A 12,939-nucleotide genomic window follows, 5' to 3' on the forward strand; every position below is an offset into this window, starting at 1 on the left:
AGAAGAGTGGAGGCTGTTATAGCAGCAAAGGGGGGACCAAATTCTCAGGATTTTGGAATGAGATGTTCGACGAGCAGGTGGTCACATACTTTTGGCCATGTAGTGTATATCTTTATCTTTAACTCTGCATTGTTGGAAAAGGACCCGTAAGTATGCATTTCACTGTTAAAGCCAAATTATGCTTGATCCAAAAATGTGGTAAGAGGGAGTGACGCAATTGTGGTGCCTCCGGAGGCATGCAGAAGTTAAATTGAGCTCGGTATCACGTGTGCGCCTCCCAAATTTTGTAACCATGTGGAGGGCTTCGTCCATCTCCGCATTGACATGATCGTTTGATGGTAGGTGGTGGCGGTGGGGTCAAGTATAAATACAAACTCATTTGCGTGACATCAGCTCTGCTCCACGAAGCGCAAGAAGTCAGGGCAACTTCTGCAGAGGCCGTATCTCAGTAAACGATGTACGGCAACTGCAGAAGTCAGATTTACCATGCAGAGCCTTTTAGTCTACACCTGTTGTTTACGAAGCATGTGATAAATATAATTGGATTTTCTTATGAGTTGAGGCAGCCCTCCTCTTCCAGCAGGATCAGACAATGTGGTCTAATTAAAAGATCTCTTTGCAAGACTTGCTTGGGCTTCGTCACGCCGAGGTGAGCTCTAATTGGAAGAGCTGATTTAGCGGTGGCCCATTCGCAAATGAGCCAAGTTAAAAAGCAGTGATGAATCTCGACAGCAATGGTGTCACTTTGTGTCACAACGTACTCACTGGTTTCAGACACTTTGGGGAGGAAGAACAATAGCACTTTTTGGATACTGCGAAGCATGTCTTTCACAAATCTGATATAATGCTACAATTTGATATAATTTGAGAGGGAATTTTGAGTTCAGACATCTATGAATCATAAGACAGAGGAAGATGATTCAGACAGTGATTGATTTAGTCAGATGTGTCCCTGTCTTGGCATGGGGCTATTAGCTGATACTGAAAATAATAAAATATATAGAGAGAAAATAATCTGTGTGGCATCCATATCTTTCTCTTTATCAATTTGTTTATCAAAATTGACCAGCACTGGTGTTTAGACCTGAACTTTCTATACATCGGTTAAAAATATGGACAGCATTACTGGTGCCGTTGTCATGAACTGTTATGGAAATCTATTTTGTAAAGGCTTATGCATGGCATTGAGACCTTACAACATAGTCTCATTACAGACCTGACCTTCGCATCATTTCCTTCACATCAAGGAGACTTCTGTGTGGCGAATTCCTCCAGCTTTGGGTCTAAAATTAGCTGAAAATAAGACTCCTATTGTTTTTTTACACTTATTTGTTCAGGAAGTCATCCCCTTTTTCTTCCTCCTCTGATGTATCTGTCCAGGGAGATAGAATCCGAGGAGAACTCGTTTTTTTCTTCTTCGTGTTTAGCGTTTGTTATTCTTTCTTCATCGGCTCATGAAAATAAGCTAAGCGCTACGTCCTCTAAAGTCTATTTCGGTCGGTGTCTGTCTTGTCCCTTTTTGTTTTGCACTTTTCCACATCAAACAGATGGAGTTTTTACATTTTTCCCCACCCTTGCTCTACCCTTGTTCAATCACTTCACATAACTACTTGAAGCTGACACTAGCTCATTGGCTTACACAATGGTGCTACAATTTGTGTTTTATGTTGACATATTTAGAGATTCGCGTGTTCTTCGTGACTTTACCACACCATGTTGAAGCATCAACCAGCAGTAGAAACAACAACAAAGCTAAGGGATGGGGCTGGAGAAATGGAACCACTCTCATATTCATAGACAGAGCTATGGATGCAAGGACTGACCATACATGATATCAAAATGATAGTTTTAACCATGTTTTGAGGCTATTTGGTGTTTGTTTACATTTACTTGGTTGACAAACATTGTGGTAAAACAAGTTTATATTTTGGGTTATGATTAGTACGACAGGTGAACTAAGCTCATGAGGCATTTATAAGTTATATTCTTTAAGAATCAATGGGTACATATAATTAATTTATATGTCCAAAAATGGATGTAGCAACTATTGATTGACCCTTGAATGTAATGTGTTCAGGGTGTCATTTATGTGGGCTGTAAGGGTGGGTAGTCATTGTCAGACTTTGCAGGAAATGACAAGGAACTAAGGATACTCCGTTCTGAATCATGCCAATACACACCTTCTGACGATGTGTGTTTTCATTACGCAATGATGTTATATATATATAGTATATGAGTGTGAGTGTTTTTTTTGCCTCATGTCAGTAGGCATAACACAGCTCTGATAGGTATTGGGAGAATTTAAGTTAGCAAAATCAAGTATTTCACAGTTGACCAAATTTGGATTACTAACAGTCCTAGGAAGTTAAATACAATTTATTGTCACATGCTGTCACGACCTCCGCCAAAGTCGGGACCTCTCCTTGTTCAGGTGGTGCTCGGCGGTCGGCATCGCCGGTCTTCTAGCCATAATCGATCCACTTTTCATTTTCCATGTGTTTTGTCTTGTTGTTCCTCACACCTGGTTTCAATTTCCTCAATTACATGTTGTGTACTTAACTCTCTGTTCCCCCCATGTCTTTGTGTAGGATTGTTTATTGTAGTGCTTGTGCACGTTCCCCGTGAGCACACGACGGGTTATTTTTGTGCCCATGTATCTTGTTGTTCAGGTTGCTGTTGGTTTTGCTAATAAATCTCCGGTTATCACCCAGTTCTGCTCTCCTGCGGCTGACTTCTCTGCCGCCAATTACGCACCCCGCTACACATGCTTTGTAACCAGGTGTAGACTGACAGTGAAATGCTTATTTACGGACCCTTCCCAACAATGCAGAAAGAAAAAAATTGAAATGATACAAAAATAAATACACAATGTTATAAGGGGGAAACACATTTTGCCAGCAATATAATAGAGCAAATGAAACATTTATTATTCTTGGAGCATCAGTCAGCCTTGGATACAAATTGATATGGGTGGTGTTCAGTAGCATGGACTACTCAAAAAATAGAACAGGACTCTATTTCAAGAAACAGCAAGGTCTCTCAACTGAGCCCGAACAGATGGACATTCACCATTTTAGTTTCCAACTCTCATTTGACATGAACTCTTATCAGCAAAGGGAAGTGTATGAATAAACTAAAGCATTGTGGATGGCAACTTCACATCTGTAAAAGCGTGAAAGCGAGAAAAAAAACACCTTACAGAAGGGACGTTGTCATCAAATAGTATTTATATAGTTCCCAAGGACTGAGGACTCTTCTGTGGATCAGTAAATACTGCAGCATAAAGTACCAGCACCTCATTGCAATAAATAAAACTGTGCCTGTTCATTACCCACAGTAAGTCCATCATAAAGACAATAAAAAAAATGTATCATCATATACACAACAACTGCTCCCTCCCTCCCTCCATCACTCTCTCACCAGTGGGAAGACATGGGAGATCTTGCCATCCGGGGGCAGCTTTGCTCCAAAGCCGTAGGCAGGGAACATCTTGTCACTGTCGTAATCCTGGATGATCTCCCCCACAGCCTTCAGGGCCATTGCGTAGGCATTCATTTGGTAGGGACTCATGTAGTGCAGAGAGGTGGGCTGGGATGGGTTACCTGGAACACAGAAACAGAGCATTGGTTATTTCTTTATATATCTTTTTTTTACCTTTCTTTAGAAAGGGAAGTCATATTGAGACCCAGGTCTCGTTTTCAAATGAGCTCTACGACACACCACACAAAATACAAAACACACACATCAAGTACAAAAAAGGCATAGGCCAAACAGGCAACGTTTCACACTATCATACTACTTGTCTTAGAATGCATGTTGAATACATTGATATAGATAAGTGCTATGCTATTGACCTATTAACCTACAGCCACAAGGTCGTGGGTTCAATTCCATCAGCATCCACTGACAAGAAGCTACAGCATTGCAGTATCTAACGTTCATTTGATAGTAAAATATTGCTGGCAATATTTGGCCCTGCTTTGACAAATGTTAAAGTAAGATTATTTTGAAAGAAGTTTGGGGAAACTAGTCCTTTAGTAGAGGCCCTATGACTCGTATAAGTGATTCTGCCACACTTTACCATTAGACGCTGTGAAATCGATGGCCACTGTGAAGTTGAGTTGCGTCCTGGGGAGACAATGATGAATTACATTGAATAACCCAAACGTTACCAGACAAAAACATAATAAAGACTAAAAAAAAGGACATTTGTCTGTTTAAACAATACAAAACAATTTCAGACATGAAAGCCAGGCTGAGCGAGCCATCAACGGCTCATCCACATTATTAAGAGTAGCCTCTAATGTTAATGGGACGTCACAAAGATTTGGCTCACCCTCCCCGGATGAAGTCTACAAACGTGTATTCTGACTCCACTTTAAAGGACAGCAGTGTGACCTTCAGGGGAGGGAGAGAGGAGGAGAAGGAGAGGGGGGGGGAGAAATAGGGAGAGAAGGGAGAGAAACAGTGAGAGAGAGATAAAGAGGGGGGATATAAGAAAAGGGATATAAGCAGAAACAGAAAGAGAGAGAGAGGGAAGAGAAAGAGATGGCCAAAGCAAAACCTTTAATGCATATTTTTTACCTTTATTTTACTAGGCAAGTCAGTTAAGAACAAATTCTTATTTTCAATGACGGCCTAGGAACAGTGGGTTAACTGCCTGTTCAGGGGCAGAACGGCAGATTTGTACCTTGTCAGCTCGGGGATTCGAACTTGCAACCTTTCAGTTACTAGTCCAACACTCTAACCACTAGGCTACCCTGCCACCCCAATGACAGGATTCATTGCCAATGTGATATATCTATAAAACATATGATAGATGGACAATGGAAAGCTCAAGCTCAAAGGTTCTTACTGTCCCTGAATTGATGTATTTCTTCTTCTTGCCTTTCTTTTTATGGTTTAGAACCTGGACAAAAAGAGGAAAGATGCGTACATTGAAAAGATGACTAGTTTGATTTCACCACATAGTTTGCTGTGTGAAAGTGTGGTATGGAAAGAAACTGACTGTATGGAACATGTCATATACTAAGTGATAAAGGACGGATGAAAAATAACATTATTTTCATAGCGGGGATATCTAAGGGAAGTCGTAAGAGTTGGAAAATGTGAAGCTTCAAATGGGTAAATCACAAAAATGCTCATCTCCTTATTAAAGATATATGTTTTCTGATGTCTTATTTGAGTAACAGCTGTGTGCTGTGTACATGTGTACTTCAATTATTAGTCAGTAAAAAATGTCCTACATAGAGAGACAACATAATACAACCCTTATTATAAAGCATTATAAAGGCTCAAACATGCTTTAAAAAAGTCATAAATTCCCAGTGAGCACAAGACGTAAAATCTGTTTTCCCAATATCTTTTTTACAAAACAAAGATGTATTTTGAACTTTTTTTTATGTCTTGTGTTCGTTGGGTTATACCTGCAGGCTGTAGTCCTTTCCTAGTGGAATGTTATTGATATTTTTCATAATTAATACACATTTTTTTGTTGTTTGCCCGAAAATCCTGTGTTTCTATGTGAAACAGTTTTGTTATATTTCAGTCTTCTGTGATGTACAGTATATGAAGTGTAATTTTGGGATGCAAACTCAACATTTAATACATTTCAACTCTATATCTGACATGGTACAGGTGTCTTCTTTTTTTTAAAGCCCAGAACCATGTGTGTGAGCTGTAGATTTTAGTTTCAAAGTAGATTTATTTAAGACCACCAAGAAACACTCTGTGTGACCCCTGCAATAATTTAAGTGTTACCGTTATTTTTTCTTTTTTTTACCTCATAGACGTTGAACTGGCTCTGGCCTCTGGAGAATTCTCTGTAGCTGGTGGTGAACTCGCCAATGAAGTCATGACTGTGGGAATAGTTGCGAGAGTAACACCTGCAGCATCTGAAAGAGTATTATACTAAAGGAAACACCAACCCCGTCCCCTCTCTGTACATCTAAATACCATCACCTAAAGCCAAATAGGACCTGCCCGCTATCAATCTGCGTGTGATATTTAGAGAGGAAGCCCTGTGGGCACATTATTAGCCACCATCAGTGAAGAAGGAGAGAGGGAAAGAGGACAGAGAGATGGAGGGAGTCAGTCAACACTCATATTCATAAACCCTCTCGCTTCTGATATTACCGCCAACCTTTAAAAGTTCCGGTCAGTGAATTATGGTTGTGTGCTTATGGTGGAGAGTCCCTCTCACCCCCCTCATCCCCCCCATCCCAATGTCACTGGACTAATAAGGTGATGAAGATTCCCCTCCAGAGAAAGAACGAGGGATGACATTTGAGGGAGACTTGGAGCGTCTGAGTCTGTCTGGAGATTGTAAATGAAATTAATGAGTGAAGAAACAAGGGGGAGGAGGGAAGCGAGAAGAGAGAGAAAATTACCTTCCATCTCTGTCCCAATCATACACGTCCACCTTGACTGTCCTGGAGAAAGGGAAGATACGAGAGAGAGAGAGAGAGAGAGAGAGAGAGAGATAAAGTGTGTGAGAGAGAGAGAGATAAAGTGTGTGAGAGAGAGATAAAGTGTGTGAGAGAGAGAGAGATAAAGTGTGTGAGAGAGAGAGAGATAAAGTGTGTGAGAGAGAGAGATAAAGTGTTTGAGAGAGATAAAGTGTGTGAGAGAGAGAGATAAAGTGTGTGTGAGAGAGATAAAGTGTGTGAGAGAGAGAGAGATAAAGTGTGTGAGAGAGAGAGAGATAAAGTGTGTGAGAGAGAGAGATAAAGTGTGTGAGAGAGAGATAAAGTGTGTGAGAGAGAGATAAAGTGTGTGAGAGAGAGAGAGATAAAGTGTGTGAGAGAGAGAGAGATAAAGTGTGTGACAGAGAGAGAGATAAAGTGTGTGACAGAGAGATAAAGTGAGAAAGAGAGAAATGAAAGATGGTACACTACAGAAGCTTGAACAACAGTAATAACACTGGAAATACACATGTCATATACATGTATTATACAACAGATGGGTCTAATCCTGAATGCTGAATAGTTAAAACCGCATTCCAGCAAAAACTAAAATGGATGAGTGGAACATTTCTTATGATCTTTTCTGTGGCATGACTATGGATGAATGGGAAAAATATATAGATATATATTTTTGAGGATACTGCATTGAATGGCCTAGAGAAAAGCCACAACGAAAAAAACACAGTTCAGAATACAAACTGGGCTATGCGTTGCTTCGAGGGCTGGCTAGCAAAGAAGAAAAAAGTTGCTGACTTCAAAACTGTCATGAAGGAATAGTTTAACATCCTTCTCCGACAGTTTTATGGAAATGTTCGTAATGGGAAGGGGGAGCAGTACAGCATAAGTAGCTACCTGGCATTCCATTGGTGGCAGCTGGTGCCTTATGAAGGACACTGAATTTACCACCTCAGATAATGTATTTCTGGGCAACATCAAACAGCTAAGAAAGCAAGGAAAAAATATCACATACAGCCACCCTCCCATCACCGATAAGGACATGCCCCAGCTCCAAAACTCCCAGGCTCTGAATCCCAGTACACCAAGGGGTCTGGTCCAGAAAGTGTGGTTTGACCTCCAGTTACATACACCAGACAATTAAAGCCCAACTCATTCCTCGTAAAAACAGACAAGAACGGCCTAAGGTATGTTGTTCATAGCCTGTTTGTGTTATTTCTAAGTTGCACTCATAAGTAGGCTACTGGAAATCAATATTATAACAACGTATTCTTTCTCTCAGATACGCCACTCTCGCATATAACGAGACCACAAAGAATTATCTGGACCCAAGGGCCAGGCAAAGTCAGGCATCATAAGCTCATTGTTATGGATCGAAATACATCTTCACTAGAAAACAGCTTAAACAAATGCAAATACAGCTACTTTGCGGTTATTCTGTCTGCACTTTTTGACGTGACTGTAAATTAGCCGTAGATGGCTAGCTAGCAAGCAAAGGAAAATAACGCTGCCAGTCGGTATGGCAATACAACATTTAGAATGAACGACTGGGTTGCGTCTATAGATACAGAACAAAAATAACAAACGACTGGGTCACATCTCTAGCAACCCTAGATTTGCATCGGGACTATATCTTGTGGAAGGATGAAATAGTATGAATAAATTAATAAAAATAAAGTTTAAGGAAAATATGTCGATCATTATTTGATGATCATTTCGGGCCTAACAACGCCCGTGCCAATATATCCAACAAACACCGGCTTCTCGGGCATTATTACTTATATGTAACTACATGTTTGGGAAAGATAAGAAGAGAGGGAGGCAAACACAGTATGTCCCTTGAGAAATATGAGGTGATGATCAATAGACAGTATATCACAAAAGTGAATACACCCCTCACATTTTTGTAAATATTTGAGTATATCTTTTCATGTGACAACACTGAAGAAATGACACTTTGCTACAATGTAAAGTAGTGAGTGTCCAGCTTGTATAACAGTGTAAATTTGCTGTCCCCTCAAATTAACTCAACACACAGCCATTAATGTCTAAACCGCTGGCAACAAAAGTGAGTACACCCCTAAGTGAAAATGTCCAAATTGGGCCCAATTAGCCATTTTCCCTCCCGGTGTCATGTGACTCGTTAGTGTTACAAGGTCTCAGGTGTGAATGGGGAGCAGGTGTGTTAAATTTGGTGTCATCGCTCTCACACTCCCTCATACTGACTGGTCACTGGAAGTTCAACATGGCACCTCATGGCAAAGAACTCTCTGAGGATCTGAAAAAAAAGAATTGTTGCTCTACATAAAGATGCCCTGGGCTAGAAGAAGATTGCCAAGACCCTGAAACTGCAGCACAGTGGCCAGCACAGTGGCCAAGACCATACAGCGGTTAACTGGACAGGTTCCACTCAGAACAGGCCTCGCCATGGTCGACCAAAGAAGTTGAGTACACGTGCTCAGCATCATATCCAGAGGTTGTATTTGGGAAATAGACGTATGAGCGCTGCCAGCATTGCTGCAGAGGTAGAAAGGGTGGGGGGTCAGCCTGTCAGTGCTCAGACCATACGCCGTACACTGCATCAAATTGGTCTGCATGGCTGTCGTCCCAGAAGGAAGCCTCTTCTAAAGATGATGCACAAGAAAGCCTGCAAGCAGTTTGCTGAAGACAAGCAGACTAAGGACATGGATTACTGGAACCATGTCCTGTGGTCTGATGAGACCAAGATAAACTTATTTGGTTCAGATCGTGTCAAGCGTGTGTGGCGGCAACCAGGTGAGGAGTACAAAGACAAGTGTGTCTTGCCTACAGTCAAGCATGGTGGTGGGAGTGTCATGGTCTGGGGCTGCATGAGTGCTGCCGGCACTGGGGAGCTACAGTTCATTGAGGGAACCATGAATGCCAACATGTACTGTGACATACAGAAGCAGAGCATGATCCCCTCCCTTCAGAGACTGGGCCGCAGGGCAGTATTCCAACGTGATAACGACCCCAAACACACCTCCAAGACGACCACTGCCTTGCTAAAGAAGCTGAGGGTAAAGGTGATGGACTGGCCAAGCATGTCTCCAGACCTAAACCCTATTGAGCATATGTGGGGCATCCTCAAACGGAAGGTGGAGGAGTGCAAGGTCTCTAACATCCACCAGCTCTGTGATGTCATCATGGAGGAGTGGAAGAGGACTCCAGTGGCAACCTGTGAAGCTCTGGTGAACTCTGTGCCCAAGAGGGTTAAGGGCTAGGGCTGTTTACCGCCCCCTCTGGAGGAATTGGGTGCCCATATTAAACAGGATAAATTTTTGTCAAAAGTTGCTAATATATGCATATAAAAAATATTTTCGAATAGAAAACACTCTAAAGCTTCTAAAACCGTTTAAATTTTGTCTCTATGTAAAGCAGAACTCTCAGGGCATGCATTCTCCCAAACTCTCTCTTGTCATGGGAAAAGTTGGCCCAACTTTGACGTCATCGCAAACGCCCTTCCCAACCAGTTACAGCTCTGGGAACAGTCTCTACGTGTTCAGCGCGAAGCCTGCTTTCAAATGGGGCTTCTCATTGTGAGAATCGCGAGCTCACGAGAGTTTGAGCGGGCCGAAAGCTCTCGGTCACGCGAAAAAAAAAAGTTACTCTTATGCACGCTCTGGTCGGGTGAAGTCTTTTCCTCAGGATCGATTAAACGATGAGTGTGTTTCTGTTCGTCCTCACAATTTCTGTGCACCTTTATAACATGTTAAAGCTTAATTATGAACATAGTTTGACAAGTTTACTCGACATATAATATGTAATTTCGACGTTTTGGTGCGCATCCACTTGACTTTTGGCTACATTTCGACCGAAATGTGTCGTTTTTGAGAACCGAAAGACACAGACTTGAAAACTAAACGCTGTTTTGGTAAGTATAATCCCTTCCAGGTCTTCTGATGGAAGAACAGCAAAGGTAAGGGAATATTTATGTGGTAAATTTGGGTTTCTGTGGACTCCAAGATAGAGGAGCCATAATGCTACTTTTGGAGCGCCGACTCCTAGTATAGCCTAGTGAACGCAACCTGTAACGTTAAAAATAAATGTAACACAGCGATTGCATTTAGAAGAAGTGTATCTTCCTATACATATCTAGAACATGCATATTTAGTCAAGGTTTATGATGTGTATTCCTTGTTAGCTGACGTTATCTGCCGGAGCTATGTCATTTCTCCGGACATTTTAGTAGCATTTTTTGAACGATGCGTCATTGTAAACAGAGTTATGGATATATATAGCATATTATTGAAAACAAAATGAATGTACTGTGTAACATGTTATATTACTGTCATCTGATGAAGATTTCAAAAGGTTAGTGAAATGATTTTTCTTTTAATCCTGCGTTTGTTGATTGCATATTTTTCCCTACTTGGCTATGCAAATTAGCTATGTCTGCGGTGGTGGTTTGACATAAATATGTGCTATGTTTTCGCCGTAAAACATTTTAGAAATCTGACTTGCTGGGTAGATAAACACCTTGTTTATCTTTCATTTGAGCTATTGGACTTGTTAATGTGTGGAGGTTAAATATTTTTAGGAATATTTCTTGCTTCCCATGCGCCACATTCCAGTTGAAGGTGTGGGGGGGGGGTGTTCCCAATTGGGAACGTGTATCCCCAACAGGTTTTAAGGCAGAGCTAGAAAATGATGGTGGCCACACAAAATATTGACACTTTGGGCCCAATTTGGACAGTTTCACTTAGGGGTGTACTCACTTTTGTTGCTAGCGGTTTAGACATGAATGGCTGTGTGTTGAGTTATTTTGAGGGGACAGCAAATTCACACTGTTATACAAGCTGTACACTCACTACTTTACATTGTAGCAAAGGTAATTTCTTCAGTGTTGTCACATGAAAAGATATACTCAAATATTTACAAAAATGTGAGGGTGTACTCACTTTTGTGATATACTGTAAATAGCCTTAAGGATTTACCTTGTAAAAATGGTCATGTGTTTGTGACACGTACTACATTGAATTGATTAACAATAAAATATGATTAATTGACATTTGCACTTTGCATAAATCAGTAATATTGTGTGAGGGTTTGTGTGCATGTATGTGTGTGTGAGTGTGTGTGTGTGTGTGTGTGTGTGTAATAACCAAAGATAAAACGAAACGTTGTGGAACCTCCATGTTGGTCCCAATAACACCAGCGCTGGCCTTTGAGACAATATGGCCGACTGCTGGCATTATTCTGACCACCACAGAGCATCATGGGTACTGTAGTACATCATGCTACAGCAACATTCCATAGTCCTTAGTATTGAGCACAGACCGTGACAAAACCACAAATCATTGGCTACTTAGTCCCACAGCCTTGCCAATGGCTCAGTTGTACGGAAGGCATAATGGGAACTCCCCCAGATGTTACACCAAACTCATTTAGCTATCAGGAAAAAAATCCCTGGTTTTACTGAATATAGAGTACCTGCTACAGTATCCAAAGTTGCTTTGACTAAAAGCTTCTGCTCAATGACCAAATGTAACAGTAGGGGCAATGTACAGGAAATCTACAGAAAACTACATGAAACTTCCAAAATATACTGAACAAAAATATAAACACAACATGTAAAGTGTTGGTCCCATGTTTCATGAGCTGAAATAAAAGATCCCAGACCTTTCCATTAGCACAAAAAGCTTATTTCTCTCAAAAGTTGTGCACAAATTTGTTTACATCCATGTCAGTGAGCATTTCTCCTTTGCCAAGATAATCCATCCACCTGACAGGTATGGCATATCAAAAAGCTGATTAAATAGCATGATCATTACACAGGTGCACCTTGTGCTGGGGACAATAAAAGGCCACTCTAAAATGTGCAGTTTTGTCACACAACACAATGCCACATGTCTCAAGTTTTGACGGAGCATGCAATTGGCACGCTGACTGCAGTCCACCAGAGCTGCTGCCAGAGAATTTAATGTTAATTTCTCTAACATAAATCACCTCCAATGTTGTTTTAGAGAATTTGGCAGTACGTCCAACTGGCCTCACAACCGCAGACCATGTGTAACCACGCCAGACCAGGACCTCCATATCCGTCTTTTTCTCCTGCGGGATGGTCTGAGACCAGCCACACGGACATCTGATGAAACTGTGGGTTTGCACAACGTAGGAATCTCTGCACAAACTGTTAGAAACCGTCTCAGGGAAGCTCGTCTGCATGCTCGTCATCCTCACCAGGGTCTTGAACAGACTGCAATTTGGCGTCATAACCAACTTCAGTGTGCAAATGCTCACCTTCTATGGCCACTGGCAGGCTGGATAAGTGTGCTCTTTACGGATTAATCCCGGTTTAAACTGTACCTGGCAGATGGCAGACAGCGTGTATGGGCGAGCGGTTTGCTGATGTCAACTTTGTGAAAAGAGTGCCCCATGGTGGAGGTAGGGTTTAGTATGGGCAGGCATAAGCTACGGACAACGAACACAATTGCATTTGATCAATGACGATTTGAATGCACAGAGACACCGTGAAGAGATCCTGAGGTCCATTGTTGTA

The 12,939-nt window shown here is 41.5% G+C and overlaps 1 protein-coding gene across 1 annotated transcript in view; it reads right to left on the reverse strand.

The window, feature by feature from the left end:
• Positions 1–12,939, reverse strand: part of LOC115142809 (copine-9-like) — a 104,244-nt gene that overhangs the window by 33,227 nt on the left and 58,078 nt on the right. The window contains exons 5-10 of the mRNA XM_065001641.1: positions 6,390–6,431; positions 5,783–5,858; positions 4,856–4,909; positions 4,337–4,398; positions 4,082–4,128; positions 3,421–3,602 (exon numbers count right to left, since the gene is read on the reverse strand). Coding sequence (XP_064857713.1) covers positions 3,421–3,602; positions 4,082–4,128; positions 4,337–4,398; positions 4,856–4,909; positions 5,783–5,858; positions 6,390–6,431 — 463 coding nt within the window. The remainder of the gene's footprint in view (positions 1–3,420; positions 3,603–4,081; positions 4,129–4,336; positions 4,399–4,855; positions 4,910–5,782; positions 5,859–6,389; positions 6,432–12,939) is intronic.

This window comes from Oncorhynchus nerka, linkage group LG15, assembly GCF_034236695.1.
Source record: "Oncorhynchus nerka isolate Pitt River linkage group LG15, Oner_Uvic_2.0, whole genome shotgun sequence".
NCBI classification, from domain to species: Eukaryota; Metazoa; Chordata; class Actinopteri; order Salmoniformes; family Salmonidae; genus Oncorhynchus; species Oncorhynchus nerka.